The sequence below is a fragment of the Teleopsis dalmanni genome, chromosome 2, assembly GCF_002237135.1.
Source record: "Teleopsis dalmanni isolate 2A chromosome 2, ASM223713v2, whole genome shotgun sequence".
NCBI classification, from domain to species: Eukaryota; Metazoa; Arthropoda; class Insecta; order Diptera; family Diopsidae; genus Teleopsis; species Teleopsis dalmanni.
In genome coordinates, this window is record NC_051847.1 from 61,290,642 (window position 1) to 61,313,054 (window position 22,413).

Here is a 22,413-nt window from a genome sequence, read left to right on the forward strand (position 1 = left end):
TTTCAATATATTTTTTTTCTAAACTTTTTTATATTTAAAATATTAAAAATATTTTTCAATTTTTAATTTATTCATCGACCTATTTTTTTAAAATAATAGTTTATATTTATTTTTTTTATCCGGATATAGGTCACTTTTTGTTAAAATTAAAATTCAACGGTTGTCTAATATTTTATAATATATTTTCTATTTCAACTCTTCTTGAGCGTCATCATCAGGATCAGGATCTAACATAAATTAATATTAATAAAATCAATATCTAAATGTTATGCTCTGGATTTCGTTCTCTATATTGCACTATATTTCATAAAGAACATTTACAATAGACTGATTTTTGTATTTGGTTGCATTGAAACTTAAGACTTAAAATTTTTTTGAGAGTAAAACCTAACTCTGAAGATTTTAAGAGTATTGTTGTTGCTTCATATGCTTTCTTTCGTAAGTTGCGAGCATTTTTTTTGCTACTCTGAAGGAAAAAAATACGGTTATTGTATTTGAGATTTTTGGGCTATTAAATTTTCTAACTTTTCAAAAGTTTATTTACGAGTATTAATCTTCTTTTAGTGAAAATAAAACATCTAGAATTGTTAAATTTATTAATTTTATTTTTGAAATACTTAATTCACTAAATAATAAATAATTTTAAAACAAATTGTTTACTTAAAAACTAACTACAGCGTATATTTCACATGGTTTTTATATAAAAGCGAATTAATTGTTAGGTATATATCAGTTAAGTAGATAAGCAAATAAAAATTTAATAAATAAATATAATATATAATTCAATATTTAAATATATATCATCAGCAAATAATACCAAATGCATAAGTCTCAGGTGAATAGCTCAGCTATTCAACTTGTCCTATAGCCTCTGTTTTGTTTTAAACTCTTTTCGAAGGACTTAAAAATGAGGCCGAAATATTTATAACAAAAATACTATGATATCCGCTCAATATTATTTTACAAAATTTTCTTAGTGTACAACTTCCAAGTTTTCACAACAATCCGCAGTTTCATTTGGTTCCTCAGTTGATGGGCGCACGCCGTCGCAACTATCACCACATGAACTGCTACCGCTTGAAACCGAACTGTTGCCGCAAACCTCGTCTTCTTTTTTCATACTCAAGTCATCCACATTTAATTGCTTTTTATTTTCTAACTCAAGTTTTTGTCGCTTTTCGGGTTTAAGCAGTTCTTCAATGGAATAGGGATTGCGTTTACGATAATTTGTGATATTTGTTGGAACTGATTCAGAGCTTGTGTGAGAACTTTTAAGCGATGTTGCTGGCGATGATTTACCAGAATCACAGTCGCTAAGTGTATCGGCACCGCTGGGCGATGTCAAATCTATAGAACTTTCAGATTTTGTGCCAAAGAAGCTCGCATTTTGTGGATGTGAGTATGGTAAGAATTGACCTGCAGCCTGCACTTGGGTGTAATAAAACAAAGAAGAGTTCCATAGCCAATTTTTTGGGAATGTCGAATAACTAAGATCTTGCGCATGCAATTGTCCTGAAACAGCCGTGGATGTGGATGCAGCCAAAGCGGCACTGCTACATGATAACGAAGCTGCTAGCTTTGGTGCTGGTTTGATGGGCATATCAGCAACTGTTTTTCCATGATCGCCCAGTAGAACAGAATTATTAACCGCAGAGTTGTAACGAAAATGCGGCGGCAAACTCATGCTGTGTGGATGTGTTTGAGGAGACAAATGTGTTGGTATTGTGGCAGGATGTGTAGGTAGTGTTGTAATTTGAAGATGTCCAGTAGTTGCAGTTTCACTAGCCGCTGTTGACTTACTAGTTGCATTCACATATATATGAGCAGGATTTACATATGCTGCTGAGCACATTTGATTAGCAGCCGCCGCAGCGGCACTTTGCTGACTGGTCATCTCATCCGTGCAAAGTCCACTATTGCGTAAAATACGATTTATGGAACTAATAGATGGTACAGAGCTAGGATCACAAATGCGCTGCTGTTGGAGTTGTTCGCGAATTTCCCAAGCAAACATGCTGCTGTTTTCTTCCTTGAGGCGTATGATTTTCTTGACGACAGTGGGCGTGGCAACTTGCTGTAAGTACATGGAAAAAAATTATAGTGTTAAAATTGCATCTCTTAGCGTTGTTTATTATTGTAAAAAATTATTTTTGCTTAAAAGAAAAAATGTTGCACGTGCGGACCCCTCGAAAACTGTTTGCTGCGATTGTTGTAAATGTGGCGTGCAAGGCAGTCAATTAAAAAGCGTGAAATTCAATTGTGTCAGCACAATGCAAAATGCAATTGCAACACGCAACTGCAGCGAATTATGTTGTTGTAAATTTACCAGTTATCCCCTTTCGAATGCGGTGTATTATTTATCGCTTTGTCTGAGACTTAAGCGCCACCGCCTTAATACGTGCCGAGTGGTCGAGCAAGTGTTTTGGGTTTTTTTTTATAAAATTCGGTATCCGCCGGTTGTTATCTTGACAAAAGCTGCACGCCCAGTACAAGTTTCAACCTTAAGAGATTGTTAGAGATACAGTATGTTTTTGATTGGATATGTAAGTAGTGCAGTCTTACTTTTTATCGGTTGCATTTGTTGAAAAATAATATATATGTTGTGAGTTGTGAACGATGGGTTGCGAAAAATTTACAATAAGGCAGGATTTCGAACCGGAACCGAACCGAAAACCGAAAACACCCGATATTTTTGCTGGAATGAAAACCGGAACCGAACCGAAAAAAATATATCAGTTTATTTCGGTTTAGTTTGGTATCTGTTCATTTGCGCGAACTTCTCTTTTATTGTTGATTATATATTTATTTATTTTTTTAAATATACTTTAAATTGATTTAAATTATGCTTTTAATAAGAAATATTTGCACGAAACATATGTTAACTCAATCATTTAATTTAAAACTAAAATACAAGGCTTCGAACCGGAACCGAACCGAAAACCGAAAAAACCCGATATTTTTTCTAGAACTAAAATTGGAACCCACGCAATTTTTTTTTTTTGTTTCAAACCGGAACGAAAACTAGAATGCAAAAATTTTCGGTCCGAAGCCTTGTAATAAGCTCAAATTTTTTTCAATATTCCAAATAAATTCATTTGCTCTTTCTACTGCATTTATAATGGCGTTAGCATTTGGTTCTCGATCGGAGTTAGATATGCACGCATTCGGAAAGTCTTTGTGTTGTTTTTGTTCTGTTCATATTTACAATAAAAAAATAAAATAGTAAAGTTTTTGAAGTCCATTTTTAAATGAATAGAAGCACCATGCTTCCAGAGTTTTATGGTTATCATCAACGTGATATCATTCAATACTACTTATTATATATTAATCTAAAGGAACCCATTTAAATCTATTGTGTTACCGAGTAAGGAAAAATTCGACTTTTCATGGTCAGGTACTCGTGTTATATTTTACTACATAATTTCAACCAAGAAAAATTTGACGCCAAATAATAGAACTCAAAACACATACTAATGGTCACTTCGTTCTATTACTCTTGAAAAACAAATAGCTCCTCTTTGAGATCCAAAAGCAATTGAAGGAATATTTTTGTTAAAAAATTGAGTTATTTTTTAGCTGAAAGATTTCTATTCACTTGCTCGCTCTCTAGTAAATTAAAAATAAAATACTGGCAATTGACAGTAAAAACTTATAGTGAACATTTTATTTTGAGACGAACAAAAATATTTCTAAGTCAATAAATAAATAATGCCGAAAAATGTTTGATTCAGGGTTGCATGACAGTCCATTTACACTTTATTTGCCTACTTAAAGAAGTTGAATAATATTAAAATAGTACAGATTAACTGAAAGATTAAAAAAAATATAGGGAACGCCACATACCATACAGTCTTTTAAATATGTTAGGTTTGAAGTTTTAACCGGACAGCTTACAATTTGGAAACCTATATAAAACCAAGGACACTGACAATGGATTCTTAATAGAATGAAACAACTGTATGACTAGTTAAAATATTCAGTAATTAAATCAATTTTTTATTTCTTTACTATTATTTACCTAGTTTCATTTAATATTACGGTCTAGCGTAACGAGCTCGGTAACCTAATGTCATAGTAACTTGTATTACTTGAATTACTTCTTACTTTAGATCGTGAATACATCTATTCCAAATAATTTACGAAAATAGAACAATAAAATCTAATCCGAGAAGCAGAACAGCATATATTAATTGAATACATGTATTTTATTGTTAACACTTTACAGTGTTACTATATTGTTCGATCACTGGGCTCGTTACTCAAGATCGTGAATATATTTATTCAGAATAATTACGAAATCTGATCTGAGAAGGAAAGTATCATATTAATTGATAATGAACATAAATAAAAATCAATGTAGTGTTGTTAAAGTACAGGTGCGCTCATTATATATGAGAACTTCTATGAGTTCTAAGATATTGACTTCGTAAATAAAAAACAAATATGGAATCTTAAAACCTATATCAGATACCAACATTTTCTACATTTTCAAATAAAACATTACAATAATAAAATTATAATGATTATAAAATAAATGTAAAATTTATAAAATTAGAATTTTGGTTATCTAAAGAAAAAAAATCAAAAATGTCATGAAAGTTACCCTAAATAGGAATATGAACTCACACTCCTTGCCCTCCGTACTGGCAATAAAGTTTAACATAACGTGTGACGCAGCAATTCATTAAAAATTCATAAATTTATTTAACTCGTTTTATTGTATGTAGCAGGATACGAAATTATATCGCAATCGCCGCATATCGCATATTTAGTGCCCAAATTACGGCCTTTGTTTTCACGTAAGATCCTTATCAGCGCCATACACGCTCTTCAACTGCTTCTACGGGCGTTCTTTGTGTGCTAAATGGAAAATGGAGGTGTTAAATGCGCGTTTTGTTTTAAACTTTAACCGTAGAGGTTCTTCGGCATACATATGTAATACTCGTACGTACTTGGGTATACTACGGTGAAGCGTGGGTGCAGAGTGCAAGAAGCTAATGGAGTGGTGGGTATCATTATTGAATATTAATAGTTTGGCGTGAATCCCAAACGTACACAATTTTGATTGATTATTATCTTAAAAAAATAGAAAAAAAAAAACAAGGAAAGTACAAAATAATAGCAAATAGAACAGGTAACATTAGCATTTAATGGGTGCTTATAAGTTGTTACCTATGGGTTAGAATTAGACAGCAGTGTATTTACATATGGTATTTGGAAAATTTGGTAATTTAACAAACAAGAAAAAATTGTATTCGCTATGATGTAATGGCTTAAGTGTAGTTTGCACTTGAAAAATTGTTATGTGCATTTAGTATATGGTAAGGCCTGAACATGTCAGTGTCTATAAGTGATAAACGTTTATCATGGCTTGTTCAGATTACGTACTGAAAGCGGTAGCTTCTACGACCATAAAATGTACGTTCCGTTGGGATTATGTTTGTTGTAATTTACGATTGCTGCATTCATTGTGAGAACGCGTGTGAACTCGAACACTCAAGAGCAGCTGACGAACAGGATTCGCCTGCTAATCGCAGCACCTTATCGCGTTTAATAAATGAGATTGATTTGTAACAGTAGCACCGGCCATATAAAGAAAAAAGAACGTGAAATACCTACACAAGTGTTTGTTTAGCATTCAGTGAATGTCATGTCAGGTTCTACACAAAAATATATACTCAAAATGTATTTACATACAATATATAAATAAAATAATGAAAGTTAATATGAAATGTTATTAATCAGCTTTCAGTGTAGTGATTTGCATTATAAAAAACACAAAAAAACAAAAACAAGTATTAATAGTTTTATGGTAAATGACAGCAGATAATTAGACTTTATTTTCAAAGTAGCAACAATTTATTTGACGCTAAAAACGTCACTGAATTGAGTAACGTCACTAGCAATGACTGACCAAAATATAGTAGGACTTTGAAAAAAATTATTTTTAGTCTTACATATTAGGATAGATACATATGAACGGCACAGAGAAAAAAGAATTAGAACTCTATTGGAAAAGGATACCAAGCCTTTCACAATCTAAAATGCTTTTAGGGACTTACAACCTATAACGCTTCAAAGATTGCATAGCACAATCAAAAAAAAAAAACCTAAGAATTACTAGGAAATTATTGATCGGTCACTGTAGATTGAATAATCACCTATCGAAGTTAGGAATTCAATTAAACTCAGACTGCAGATACTGTAGAGAAGAGAGAGAAACTGCATACCATGTGTTTGGGGAGTGCTCGGCCCTGATGTACATTCAAAAGAAACACCTAGGAGGGTATTTCATGGCTCATAAGGATTCAAGACTATGAAGAATAGCTCCATACTGTCTTTCATTAAAGAAATCGAATAATCCGAATAAGGGACACAATAGATCTTTTAGGTCGCAGTTCTTTTTAATAATAATACACATCCGTAGGTTATACCGGCGATATTAAGCTCTTTATATTGTATCTATAACATTTAGAAAATTTTAAATATATTATAATGTCATACCTTAGTTTTACTGCCTCCGATTGATCCAGGACGTATAGATCCAGTTTCATAAAAACGAGTTAATATCTTGGAAACACAACCTACCGAAAAAAAAATTGCATTATAAATTATATATTAATAAATTTTATTTGTGAATATTTTTATATCTAAAACGTTCACATAAATATTTATCTAAGAAATTGTTAGTAAATAATTGTTTAAATAATTGTTTTAATTTTATACATTTTTGTCATCCTAATGTCGTTTTTGATTTGTAGATATGGGGTAACTTTTCAATCGAGATTCACTTTTACTGCAATTTTCATTTTATATTGGTAAATCTTGAGCGAAATGTATAGCACTCAAGATTGCTTTATAATACTTTAGATATTTTGCCAGAGTAGCAAGACTAACTTGAAATAAACAGCAGTTTTATATAGATAAGTTGTGATTTGATTCGATATATGTATTTATGCAAAATATAAATGGTGGATTACTCCAAAAACGATCAATTGTGCTGTTGCCCAATAAGTATTCTGCAGATGAGTATAGAACCATTCTCTGGTTCTATAATGGAAATATCGGTTAATAAAAGTATTTTAAATAAAAAAGTTCTAACAAATCGATTTGCAATTAAAAAATTATATTTTATTTAAAATTTGTAGTTCTTTGTTTGACCATATATCTGTTGCAAGTATTACCAAAAACCCAATATCATTGGTCTTTCGCAAAAAACGCATTGCTTTATAAGACCTCTTAAAACTTTATGACCGACAAGTGCTTGGCTTAGATCTTTTAGCACAATGCTTCGTTATTCATTAATTAATAATAATTTTTTAAATGTAATTAATAAATAAATAAATTATTTCATACCTTTTCACAGTTTCATTTTTGAAATTTAATTGACATTAGAAAGAATTGATCTATTAGTTCGTATAAAAAACGCATAAAGAAATTGGTAGTGAAATTATTTAGTTAATTCATTTATTAAATATTGTTAACAAATACTATAGCTCTCTGCTTTAGCGAAAGAATTTGTATTTCCATATTTATTTACAATTTTTTTTTCTCACCTTCGTGCTGTTAGCTAGCACTTTGACATTTGCTTATTTTAATGTATTTGTTTAAGCTTATGCACCGCATAAAGTGCAGCAGTTAAATTAATAATTAGTATAATTTAATTTTAGTAGATAATTTCAAATGCAGTGTAACATTAACAGTCTATGACCTACTTAATTTATTTAATAATTTTTAGGACTTGATTTTATTTTTTCAATCTGTATCCACAAAATAAACTACCTCATCTCTATACTCCCTAATACATTTGATGACATTTAATAAGCAAAAAAATAAACAAAACTTACCATGTGAAACCAATAATTGACGTGATATATCACAAGGGCGAACACCACAAAGCGCGAGTTCCACAATTCTTCTGCGTACATAATCTGGTAGTGGTCGCCCATTGACAAAAACGCCACCCAGTTGATTAACACCAGCTTGCCCTGAGAATAGAAAAAAAAAACAAAGAATGAAGTTATTGCAAATACTAACATTTAAAATAAAGCGTAAATGTGGTCTATAATAAGACATTCCAGAAAGGGAAATTTGAATATAAAACTTTAAAAATGCTTGAGAATATTCTAAGAACTGTCTTATTACTACTTATAAATTATATTCCCTTTGCAACAATTGATCACAATGCTTAAAAATAAGAGGAAATTAGTTTTAAATTATATTCCCCAGCCACATTGATCATTGTGTTATTTTATAATAGATAAGCTACTAAATACTTTTAATGGAAAGGACCTAAACGTTTCGATATATGTTAACTATAAAGTCAGCATAATTGGAATTTCAAGAATATAACTCAAAAACCATTTACCCAGATTGTTGGAAGAAAGAATATCATTTCAGTAAATATAGTTTATTTTATATAGACTCCCATTGTTTTTACAATAATGTGTAATCATGAAAATATAGTATTAAGTTCTTAAGCAATTATACATTTTATCATTCCGAGACACCTAGTATCACGGCATTAAATATATAGACTAGAATTCATGTAAGATGAAAATTATATATAATAACGCTAGTATGTAATAAGCATAGTATTACATTGACTATAAAAACATCTAGCTTATGTATTATATATCGAATCAAATAATACATATTTATATATATATATATATATATTTTTTTTTTTTTTTTATACAATATATATACGATACACAATATTACAAATTATACTGACACCTGAATTAATACTTCCTGCATTTTTTGTATATTGATCTAACCTGCAACTCCTATAGCGATTATATATTTTTTGATAGCTATTGTTTCATATCTTTCATCGAAATATAATAGCAATTTTGACGTCAGGATCAGAACAAAGTCAAAGTCACGGAGTCACGTTGATTACATGACTTTGCGTCATCACAATACGCTTAAAAGTATAATTACAAAAAAAGGTGTTGTGAATAGACTGGGTAATACGAATAGGTTGGGCTGAAGTCTTGCATGGTAATACAAGGCAGTGCTACCAATTTACAAATAAAAATTATGGTGGCAACTTTCACATTTATAAATTCAAGACGCCTCTTGCACAGAATGTGATTTCTCAAAAAATTATTATCTTAAGTAATCGTAATTTAAAACACAGTAATATTGCAAACTTTAATGGCACAACCAATTTAGTGTCATTAATTAATAGTTAAAATACTAAATTATATGGTTTCTTTCATTACTAGGTGTATATATTACATGCGGTAAGATTACTATGCAGTAAGAGTCGTGAGTAGATGAAATTTATTAGTAACTAATATTAACCTACTCATATTTTACTCAATTACATTACGAATGAGTACGCTAGTATCTTTCATTTTATAATAATTAATTTTTGAAAAGTTCGGCAATAATACACTAATATAACAGTAAAAAGTTTTTAATATTCGCCATGAAGATCGTGTAAGGCATTTAACACTTTTGACCTCATCCTAAAAGTTGTAATTTTTGGTTCATTTTTATTTTTACTTCAAACACGATTTTCGCGGACATAAAATAAAACGGCGATTGAGCCGCTGTTCTCGAAATAATACCGCGTCCCTGAAGATACATATTTTTTATTACAGGCAGCTTAAGTTGGCTGAAGTGCGTCGTAAACGATATTTCGGCCAAACAATAAGGCTGGCGTCAATAAAACTAATAACCGTGAAAGCAACTTTAAATTTAACTTAAGGTTTTGTTCGCACTTAAAAACATGGAATTTGAAAAGGAAATAAAAACATAAAATATCTTTTATATTAAGATAAGAAAAAAAAAAAAAAAACAAAAATGCAAGAAACTTGCCAACGCAAATGAAGTGCGAATTTTACCAGTTTCAAATGTAGTGGCTTAGCCCCTTGCACTATGTAAATGCACCGGTCATGTTTCGATGTACACGTGCACTTTAAGCTGCACTTTAAGCTGCACTTTTAGCTGCACTTCAATGGAGCACGGCCGCGTCATATGATTGGCTTGAAATAAAATGTGACCAATAAAAATGTTTCATATATAATATTTGAATGATCGAGTGTGTTCTCAATGCTTTCAAAGTTCAGCTTTTTATTTTTATTTATTTAATTTTACTATTTGAGTTCGTTTAATTTTATTTATTTTAATGTAGCCGTAAAATAATAAAAAATTAAATTCAGTTATAAAGAGAAGAATCTCCACAGTATCTAAACGTGTTTATCATAAAATAATACAAAAACCTCAAGTGATCTGTACTGGTCTGTGTGAGTCTAACTTGAAATTGTGATACGTTAATTAAGTCTAAATAACTTAAGTATTACTTAAATTCTACTAAATCTTGAACAACTACCAATAAATCTAAATGCTCGTCTCTCACCTGTGTGTGGCATACTCCAAGTTTTCACTGGTCGGTTTGGGATTGCGACGGTTTGTTTAACTGTCAGCGTATAGCGTATCCAAGTGTGTCACTCGCTAGTTCGGCCACTTCGTCGCTCAGTTTCACAGCTGCTCAGCTTGCCGGTTGCTGTAGTTTCAGCGATTCTACCGATTCAACCGCTTCAACTGAGCAAAGTTACAAATTTAATGGGCTTTAATCGCTGTGTTTTTATCAAAAAATGTAATAAAATTAGTGAAGTTTTATGGCGGAGTTTATGACTGATGCCGTCCGAACTGAAATCAGTTACTAATACTGGAACCGTAATGCGCTCTTCTTACTTCGCAAACGTCTGTGTATTCGAAACAATCCGGCAATGTTGCTCACCAAATTTGTATATGACTTTTAATTTACGTTTTTTCCACGAATTTTTTCCGATTTTTTTTTTTTTGGTATCTACAATTAGAAATGAAATGTTTTTTTAAAAGATCAGAAAATGTTTGATACAAATAATCAGCAATTAAGAGTTTTTAATTATAGTTTTTTGTTATTGTAGAAATAGTTTCTGAAAAATTTATCGACTTATAAGAAAACAAGAGAATATCATATTACACAAATTTAAATAAAGCACAAATCTATCATATAAAATTCAATACTTATCGATCCATTTTTGTTTTAACTTTTATTTAAACCGAAAATTTCAAATACTGTTTTTTTTTTAACTGTGTAAATGTAAATAAATGTGTAAAAAATTTATTTATTATATAAATCATTCAAAAGATACCTTACTCAACTTGAACGATTAAAAATGAACACGATAATTAAAGGAGGTCTTGAATTCAAAGGGTGCCTTACACAACTCCACACTAACGATTAAAAATGAACACGATAATTAAATGAGGTCTTCGATTAATGATAAGGAGGTTTTCGTTAAGTGATATCGTACACCATTTTAACTAAATAATAATAACAATTTTTTGTACATATAGTTTACCACAAAAAATTCAATCATTATATAAATGCATGTCATTTTCCTTATTTGGAAATTCGATTTCGAATACAGGTGATCATATCACATTATAAGTATAATTTTAAAAATACATTGGACTATTTGTCGTTTAAAAGACATACAAAATATCAGCAATACTTAAATTAGTCAGTGAGATGGGCGGGACTCTGCAGAATCCCCCAGCTATCATAGAGTAAAAGTGCCCAGATGCACTAACTCGGAAAAGGCTTAACATAACATAACAAGTTTTTATATACGCAAAGTTATAAATTTATGATTATTTCTGAATATTCCTCCCTTTTTCTGGTCGCATCTATAAGGTTACTAATATTTTGCATTCAGTTCCCTTGTTTAATATTTTTTAAGAAAGAAAATTTTTTTCACCCAATTTTGCGTTTTCCTTCGATTTTGCCTTGTATGATTAATTGTACCATGCATATCATATTATTATTATGTTCAAGCTATTTGAGCCAGTGCACTTGAGCATTTTTACCCCTTTTATACCTTGACTGGATTATTGTTTATCACTCTATCAGACTAAGCAACAATTGATCTCTGATCTGCATACCTCCCCGAGGAGCTTGTAACCATTCTGAGATTTGATAACGCTATGTTGATAAGTCTGTCAGTTTTCGGAAATAATTTCAGGGCTCTATTCTTTATGTATTTTTTGATGGGATCAATCTTGAGGTCCATAAAGATGTCATTCGTTCTAATGTACCATGGTACTTTAAAAAGTCTTCTCAGACCCTGGCTTTGTGCAATTTCTAGCTGGCGAATAGTAGTATTTTAAGCTTTGCTAAACGCCACACAACCATATAGAAGTGACGTTCAAAGTATTTGTTAATCAGTTTTCAGATTGAGATTTTTATTTCTGAATAGCATATCATATGTTGTATATATTTATAACAAGTTATTTTTTTCGTGAGCTTGATTTGACAGCACTGTTTCAGTTGCAGAGGTATGTCAAACAGAACTACCATTCAATATATCATGCATTTAGCTATATTTTTGCCACCTTATAACATGAATCGTTTAACAATGTCGATTGCGTTATCGAACGACTATATTCACAATAAGTCAGAATTGGAATATGGTCTTAACAAACAATCATATATATGCGGACAATACTCAAATTCTCGATATTTCAAAAACAAACTTTTATTAAGTAATGACCCAGCTAATATCCGCTATATGTCAACAAGTTATTACAAATTACCTCAATAAGATCTAGTACTGTGATCCAGATGTCCTGTGAAAGTTCAAACAAAATTTCAAGTATACAAGCATATACAAGTATGTTTCATTTTCGTTTAATTTTGGGACCACAAAAGTAATAATCTTGTATTAAAAAAATTACCAGAAAGTCTTTTTATGTCAATTTTTAATTGAAGACCAGTTCAGTTATTAAAAAATAGTTGCGAACAATAGTCGTTTGGAACAAACTTGTTAAATTACGTTTTTAAATATATAAAATTTTATTAATATTTCCGTTTTATATTACCACGTCGTTCGGATGACGAGGTAGTGGCTGGCAACTATACTTTCAAATCTGTTAAGATTTTCATGACAACAATGATGTCAACTTAGAGATCAGACGAAGAGTATTGTTGATAGGAGCTATCAGAGATACTCTGAGATACATAGCTTTTTCTCGATCTTTCCTGTGCTTCTGTATGGTGCAGATGTATGGACGTTATTACAGAATGATGAAATAACACTGGGATTGTTCTAGAGAAAAGTTCTTTATAAGATTTTTGGTCCTCTACGAGTTGGAGAGGACCATCAGATCTGAATATTTACGATCTGAATGAGCTTTATCACGACATTAATATGATTTAGCAAATTAACATCCAGCGGCTTCGCTGATTTGGTCATATCGTGAAAATGGATGATGATGCTGCAACAGAAAAGGTATTTGAAGCAGTAGTTGGAGGAAGAAGGCGTTGGGATAGACCGTGAAAAATTAGAAAGTCGATAATCTACAATATTTTTATTATTAGGTCTACAATATAAATAATAACTTCAGTAAATACTTTTAAATTTCCACTAAAGTTATTTTAAGTCTAATATTGTTTTATTTCTTGTATTTATGCAGAAAAATGATAAATAAATTGAAGTTATGTATGAATAAACGGGGTACCGCTCCCACCAAAGCAGAGCACTACAGCATGATTGATTATATGAGCTGCTTAATTCAAATATTAATAAATAAATTAATTTTATAGTTTTTATTTTTTAATTTCAAGCAATGAATGCTCTAGTGAGTTGAGATCTCAAAACCCTAACAAATAATTTTACTAACTCTTAAAGTTAACTTTTGTAAAAGTAAGTATTTTATGCTTTACGTTTTTATTAGTTATAATGAGATCATATTGCATTGGCATTTATTACTTTCATGGAACATTAAAGTATTATTAAGATACTTTGTATTATGTTCTTTTCTCCTTTTTTTTGTAGATATAATGCTCACAATTAATATCATTTTTGTGGTATATTCAAGTTAAACATAATATATTAGGTTACGAAATTTTATATGATATTATACCTAAACGTGTCAGACTTTAATAATTTAGATTGAAATATTTTTGGTACAAATAATCGATTTTCGCTGAGTTGCATTTACTCTAACAATTTCGGCGTATTAATAACATCATCTATTAGTTAACTTTAGAAAATTGTCACTTATTATAGTAAAAAGGGACTCTATGTCATCATTCAATTTCGTTATACGATTGATATAATTTATTTGCTCTAGACTTTGTCTTAAGTAAACAAATCTTAATAATCAATTATCTGTTAATCAAAAATTATTGTCCAAAATTGAAGTCACTGATTAGTAAAAATGGGATGTGCTGAATTTAGTATAGTTATTACCTTGCCGATATTTGTTTAATCTCAAATTTAAGTTTAACGTATACATTTAACAGCTTCGCGCTAAATTATAATTTTTTTTTGGTGTGTACACTCAGAAAAATATTAAACACATACTAGTTAAATTGACCTGATCATTTTGTTAGTTATGAAAACCACAATGTGGTATAGTGGAATCAATATGGTACGTCGTGTAAAAATCTTTTAACCTGAGTTTTAACGTGATTTTAAATCATACAAATTATTATTCTGAGTGTACTCAGTTATAAGTACTTACTTAACAGAAGGTAACTTAGGTACTTAGGTAAATAGAATGCATTCATAACCAACGTTGTGTAAACACTTTTCAAATATCAGTTTATGAAGTATCATATTTCAACAGTGCCATAAATAAGTTAGCTGTACAGTTAACAGAAATTATGAGTTCTCTGGCTCTTTTCACAATTCATATATCAATGCAAAGCATGAACTTGTTTATATGCGAACAAACGCAAATATTTTCAATCAGTATAAATTTTAGTGATTTTATTTCCTTATCGGGCCCATTTATAATCGCAATATAAACTGCTGTTATCATGCCGTGCAACTCTTTGGTTCGCATGTCCTAACAATATAATTTGATAATTTGAAAACCCAAAATATTAACGCATTTACGATTACGTTACGTATACTAAATCTAAATTACGAGTATACCTAACCTAACCACCTAACGTATAAAATATACAAAAATACGTCTATATATAATTTTGGAAAGTGGTCTTATATGTGCATCAGCTAATATGCAAATGACAATTGGTGCTAATATTACACAAGTTGACTTTTTCGGCACTAAGATTTCTATCTCGGTTAGCTGGAATGTTGCTAGAATTCTTTGATTGTGTTTTAGGTCCGTAATAAATCCATGGTTCTGTGAGCACAACAGCAATTAAATGAATTGACCAATTGCTCATTTTATTTAAATGTTATGCGCAACGAAAATATGCTAATGCAAATGGCCACCACTGAACTGCTTCCGCTTCCTGCTATTCGAAATATGCTTCTTGGGTTCCCATTTAACAAGGCACGGAGCTAAGCGCTAAATCGTCTGTCAGTAGCATGAAAAAGCCCGAACCGTATAAATTAAATCCTTGCTTAACAAAATAACTACAAACAGAAAAAACCAAAAAAAAAACAAAAATTAAAAATGTGAAGGAAAATAATAATGGAGCTTTTGCGTATACGAACAATCTAGCATGGAAATACTCGTACTCCGTCTATAATTAGGAAATTTGGCTTTAATTTTAACAACCGAAAATGAGTCCTTTTTGCTTTTGTTCGTTTCAACATAAAATCCGTTAAAAGATTTTGAAGCCATAAAAATAAAATACGCACGAAAACATTTTTTATTTAATTTTATTTAATTTTTATGAATTGCCAGAGGTCAACGATACGCGATATGCGATATGCGATACGCGACCACCAACCAGCAAACCCGAAATTAAGTTGTTTTTCAGTAGCGACGTCAATGGCTAAAGCGGTACGAACATTAGCGGTAACAATGAAATCAGTTACTTCAACTTAATTAGGTTAAAATTCATTGCAAACCACACGATTAAGTCCATAAATATTTTGAACAGTCGTAAATTGCTAAATAAGTTAGTTTGAACCAATTATGCCAATGATAAGGATTAGGTATTTTGCTGATGGTATTTGCAGCAATTGAGATTTAAGCTGGAATTTTAAGACATTGGAATTTTTGTTCAATAATCATTTGGCTTATAAATTGAACGTTTAACACAATTATTTGAATTCTTTGAAGTGAACGTTACTTAATTTCATTTGCTTAAGACAAAATGTTGCTAATGACTGAACTAACCTTTTTGGAATTTTTTAATGATACAAAAGTAAAGAGGTTTGAAGTACTGAAAAATGTTTAATATCAGAATTATTATTATTATTATTATTAATGACAAGATTTCCCCAAGATAGTCGCATCAGAATAGGCAGTTATAATTTCGAGTCTATAAACGAGTTTACATATCTAGGCGTAGTTCTCAGCATAAGTAAAGAAGCGACTCTTGCAATACAAGATCGTATTCAAACAGCTAACAGAGCATATTTTGTCCATAATAAACTTATGAAATCAACGTTACTATCAAAGAAACTAAAGTTGCGCATATATAAAACTGTCATTAGAGCGGTTCTTACCTGCGGCTGCGAAACATAGGTCCTTAAATCCAGCGACAACAACCTGCTACTAAGATTCGAAAGAAAAATACTCAGGAAAATATTTGGCCCGGTGTGCTTAGAAGACGCCACATATCGTATACGGTATAACGATGAATTGAATGTCTTGAACGAAGACCGAACTATAACACGATACATAATAGCCCAAAGATTGAGCTGGCATTGAACTGGCACGTCCTACGAATGAGTAACGAAAGAATGACTAAGAAAATTTTCGAGACAAAGCCAGAGGGGAATAGAAAAGGAGGACGACCACGACAAAGATGATTACAAGATGTAGAAGACAACATACGAACGATGAGAATAACACAACACAGAAAGAGCGCGAAATGCAGAGAAGAATGGAGGCGTATTGTAGAGGCAATAGTCCATCCTGGACTGTGATGCCAAAATGATGATGATTATTAATATTTATTGTTGATTTAAAGAAATTTGTGTAGCACTTACAAAACTTATAGAATTTTATTTAAAATCTACATGGACAATAACATATTTGTTGTGTGTCCGTTTGGCATAAAAACAGTAATGCATATTTTTTACATTTATTAATTTATATAAATTCTTCAATAACTAATATTAAAACATTTTTCATAAATTCTTACAAGTTATTATTATTACTACCATTTAACAAGACTTTAACTTCTTCTTCGGTCAGAAGTGCTTTATCTCTAAAAATCGGGCATACACCAATAATATGACATATATTTTATATTTCATGACGATCATATCACAAAGAATAATCACGTTCAGATATATTAAATTATCTGGCGTTCAATTAAGAAAAACCGCCTGTACATATAAAGAGCACCCTCGATATTTGTTGAGTATTTTCGTAATATAAGCTATGTATAACATCATCTTCCGACATAGCATTAGCGACAAAGGATTCGTGTTGGCTTCGCTTATATAAAGTTATAATATTATTGTGTAATGAATTAAAATCCATATTCTGAATACTGGTTATTAAAAGACACAGCTTGAAATACATGTTTTCCGAATTTTTGGCCAATATATGCCTTTGTCAATTGTAAGTTCAGCTAGTATTCGAGGAGGTCATTTGGAAAGGATATCAGTATCATAAAATTAATAAGTGTTTGCAAGTAACATCAGTAAATAATGGCCCTTAGTAGCTTGAAACTTTTTTAATGCTTGTTCTAATTTTCCATACCCGTGCTATTGTAGATAAACCATATTCTAATTATGTTCAAGAACTGAGTAGCGGATCACACTTTCTTGCTGAACCCACATATGGCCATTGAATCAAATGAAATCATTAAATTCATATCTCTAAAAATCAGTAATCATTTCTCAACAGCAATATTTATCAAATTAATATCCCAATTGTTTACTTGATCTGTTTGTTGTTATCCAAATTTTTATATAGATATATATACGAGGTGAAAATACTTTTAATTTTATAACTTTAATCTTCATCATTTTTAAATTTTTTACTATAATTTCCATTAATTTCAATACACTTCCGAAGTCGGTACATCAAGTTTTAAAGCAGTCTTCAAAATCGGAATATTTTAGGATTGCTACTTCTATAAACTATGCAAGAATTATTTTGTCGTTGTTCCCAAAAACCCTTCCTCATCATTTTTTTTTGCAGAGTAGGTCGTGCTGTATCTAAGTGGATAAGTGATTTTATATATCCATATAGAACTCAGGGGTGGTGATATTATCAAATAATCTTTTAAATATCCTGGTAATATTGCGCAAGTGGTCCAAAATCTAATAAAGGATATTTTGTAACAACCAATATTTGCTCCTGTATTATATGTTGCTCCGTTTGATTAAAGCTAAAGCTTTTGCGTTTTAATGGAGTTAAAATGTAAACATTGATCATAGCGCTGAAACCTTATCCATTATATATAATATTTCGACCGAGTGCATCTTGAAAATTTATTATTCATCTGTCAATTGTTAAAATAATTATAAATACAAACATTCCCCTCTTAGGATAGGGGTCATAATATTCCCAAGGCCTGTTGTAAAAGGCGGCATCACTCTGTACTGTTTTAAAGCGTAAAGTCGGTTCTAAGTTGCGACATCCCATCAGAATTAAAATGTGGTACTATTAATTTGAAGCACCCGCAGCGTTGGTTGTTATTGACGAAAGATTGGCTCCATTAGAAAATACCGTGGCGGTTATAGTTTATATCTACAATAACGTAATAGACGTGTTAGCACTTATGATTTCACCTAATGTTGAGTTCAATTTATTTAATCAGGTGCCATGATCTAAAGAACAGCAGAGGTTGGGCTTAGCTCCTCAATAAGTAGGGGATTATAGCTAAACATAAGACTTCAGTTCATACCAGCTGAATTCTCTTCGTTGAAGTATTTATCAACTCATCATCTAAATATTTGTGTTGAGAACATAGTGGTGTTACACCTGCATTGCAAGCAATCACATAAAACAACTAGAACTCATATCACAAAAAACAGTATTGTTAAATTAAATATCAAACCACTTATAAAAACAAACGTTACATATAGTACACATATAGTAGTAATATAGTATATGTGTAGAAAACAATGATTTAATAACCGGGTTACCGATGACAGTTAAATCTTTATTAGTAGCACAATATGGACTTAAACACATTGTGTAATTAAAGATTTTATTATTGAAATTTTTCAATTATATCATTTATCATGTTTTAAACAAACAAGATGAATTATATTGAATTGTATTTCAGTTTTTTTTATTACTCGTAAAATTAATATTTAGCATAGGAGTCTAAGGAAATTTTAAAGAGCGTCAAGAAAGTCATATTTACCATTTAAAACATTTTTTTTTTAACGTACCTATATAAATAAAAATTAATCCATTTAATTTTTTGATTTAAGACAATTCGTCACGTTATACTTTGTTAAAATGTTTGTATAATTTTATTGGAACTTGCAAAAAGTTATTGTATATATTTTTGTTATAAACATAATTTGATGATCCAGATTTATATACAAAGTACTGATAAATTACAATAAAAAGATAATTAAGAAATCAATGACATATTGAAATTTAATTACTCGTATATCTGCATTTAAAATTTTCTAATTATTGTTAATGCCCGACCTTGTTACTAACTAAATTGCCAAAGATACTAAACGTCTGGATCTTAACACAATAAATTTTATTAGGTGACGATTATTAAATATCAATAAAAATTATTTTAAATGAGTTGAAAGCATTCAGTGGATATGTACTACTTATAATTATGAATTTTTATTAATCTGAATTAATACAAAATCAGGTTGTCTAATCAACTGAAGAGACTATAACAATTAGGCGAATTTAGGCCTCCAGCTTTATGTTATTAAAACAATTCACTTTAAATAAAATGAAGACACAATATATATATATATAATTTATGCCCTACATTCCATGACTGTAAACATATATTTATAAGTACTGTTAGTATTTAGGTTAGAGATTTGATTCTAAAGAAACATTAGACTGTGGCCTTCGGGCGACATAAATAAGATCGGTGGTAAAGGCAACTTTAGGAATTGTACTTTCAGTTAATCTCGATAAATAATTCAAATAGAAGTACTAAACTTTTTAATAGAGAATCAATAAAATTACGTATTTTTTTTTATGAATACCATAGACCTTTAGTGATTGTCAAGTTAAATCAAATTAGAGCTAAGTTTTTTCGAGGATAATTCTGAGTCACCCAAATGAAATAAAAACTATTAACAATGCTGATTTATCTATAAACATACATTGTGACCGAAAAGTTTTCGGAAATTCTCATTTAAAATTCGCGCGCTGTATATTTTTCGATATTTTAAGTTTATGTAGTTTGGCAGCACTTTCCTTAATTACTATCCAAAAATAGCGCGATCTCAGACTGTTCGTTTACGCAGCTGTTGAAACCAGTCACCTAGTAGTGCGTTGCCGAAAAAAACAATGGAAAAAAATATTGATCAAAGAGTTTGCATCAAATTTTGTGTTTCGAACGAATTTTCGTGTGCAGAATCGTTGCGAATGCTACAAAAGGCTTATGGGGAATCAGTTTTATCGAAAACTCAAGTTTATGAGTGGTACAAAGCCTTTCAGGACTGTCGTACGACCGTCGAAGACATGCCGCGTTCTGGACGACCTTCGACCTCTACCACCGACGAAAACATTGAAAAGGCAAAGGAAATCGTGTTCAAAAATCCTCATGTGAGTGTTAGAGAGATAGCACGAGAGCTAGGCATCGGTCGTGAGATGGCTCGTTTGATTTTGGTGGACAATTTGTGTATGCGACGTGTCAACGCTCGGCTTTTTCCGATTCACCTCAATTTGTTCCAAAAACACCATCGTGGACAGGTCTCGTTAGACATGCTTGATCGTGCCAATTCCGATCCAACTTTCATGGAACGCATCATAACGGGTGACGAGACATGGGTCTACGAGTACGACATGCAAACAAGCCAACAATCATCGGAATGGAGAGGAAAAGACGAGCCGAAACCGAAAAAACCACGCCAAAGTCGCTCGAAAATCAAGGCAATGCTGATTGTTTTCTTCGATATTCGTGGTGTGGTGCATCATGAATTCGTCCCTGAAGGACAAACAGTCAATAAAGCCTATTATTTGACTGTTTTAAGACGTTTGCGTGAAAATATCCGCCGTAAACGGCCTCAATTGTGGAAGGATAATTCATGGATTTTTCATGACGATAATGCTCCCTCGCACCGAGCCAACATTATCAACGATTTTAAGGCCAAACATTCAATAAATACCATCGAACAGCCCCCGTATTCACCTGATCTTGCACCGTGTGACTTTTTCCTGTTTCCCAAACTCAAATTACCACTCAGAGGAACGCGTTTTGAATCCATAGAAGACGTAAAACAGAATTCGCAGAGGAAACTCAAAGCCATACCGGAAAGCGCCTATAAAAAATGTTTTGATGATTGGAAGAAACGTTGGCATTTGTGTATCGCTTCTAATGGAGCATATTTTGAAGGAGATAAAATAAATATTGATGAAGATTAAGAATTTTGCGTTTTATTTAAAATTTCCGGAAACTTTTCGGTCACAATGTATGTTATAATTCGCCCAAAAGGAAAAAGTAAACGTTTTGTTGAGTACAAATTCTACATAATCATTTCACGTATATTTGAAATACTTAACATTATTTTTTAAAGATAAAAGTTACATTATTATAAATTTATGTACAATGTTGCAGTTTTTCTGTAAATGTTGCTACCCATAACGTTGTATAGCCATATGGTAGAATATGTCTTCTAACTACATTTTAATATATGTATATAAACAGCACTCAGAATCATTAACGCTTCTCTTATTTATAGTATGTTTACGCTATCTACTTTGTTAGTAGTTTTCTCATGGTTTATTTCTCGTAAAATATAATTGCATATTATCTCCATGATGTTAGTTATTATGATGTTCATGATGTTACAAACATATTTTTACAACAAGAGCGACAGTTACGTTTTATATCAATAAATGGAACAATGGAATTAAAGAAAAAATTTCTGATCTGTACAAAATTGGTCGAAGAAATTATTGAAATTTCTTTCCTCTTTCTAAATGCGTCTAAGAAATTATCGGAACTTCTTTCTAAATACGTCTACGAAATTATCGGGACTTCTTTCTATACAAAAATATCAAATTTGCTCATGGCAAGTATTTTCTAAATCGTTATATCATTATAGTGGGTACATCTATTATTTGTAACTGCCTTCTCTGTGAGAGCACAAATGCTTCTTTAAGCCTACTATCGGCTTGAAGATATCTCATATATATGTTGCCAACATTTCTCTACCAGGATTACTACAAATTTCATCCAATTTTAATTTCGAGTAACTAAAGTTGTTTCCAACCAATGGGAGGCAGTATTCGCTTATACCTGTATCCACTCTACCTATCAATAATTAAGGACGTAACAGTTATTCCTTCCAAAAAAACATT

The 22,413-nt window shown here is 31.1% G+C and overlaps 1 protein-coding gene across 1 annotated transcript; it reads right to left on the bottom strand.

Moving 5' to 3' along the window:
• Positions 1-849: 849 nt before the first annotated feature.
• LOC119682584 (paired box pox-neuro protein) lies at positions 850-10,543 on the bottom strand. The gene is made up of 4 exons (XM_038096057.1): positions 10,373-10,543; positions 7,848-7,988; positions 6,505-6,584; positions 850-2,074 (listed from the first exon to the last, which is right to left on the bottom strand). Exons 1-4 carry the CDS (start codon positions 10,383-10,385, stop codon positions 974-976), a joined length of 1,335 nt encoding a protein of 444 aa, XP_037951985.1. The 5' UTR covers positions 10,386-10,543; the 3' UTR covers positions 850-973.
• Between the last annotated feature and the right edge of the window lie 11,870 nt (positions 10,544-22,413).

Coding starts and splice junctions, on each gene's coding strand:
- LOC119682584 (XM_038096057.1), bottom strand. Junction 6,585..7,847: donor TCAATTATTGGTTTCACATG/GTAAGTTTTGTT, acceptor TTTTTTCGGTAG/GTTGTGTTTCCAAGATATTA. Junction 2,075..6,504: donor TCGGAGGCAGTAAAACTAAG/GTATGACATTAT, acceptor ATGTACTTACAG/CAAGTTGCCACGCCCACTGT.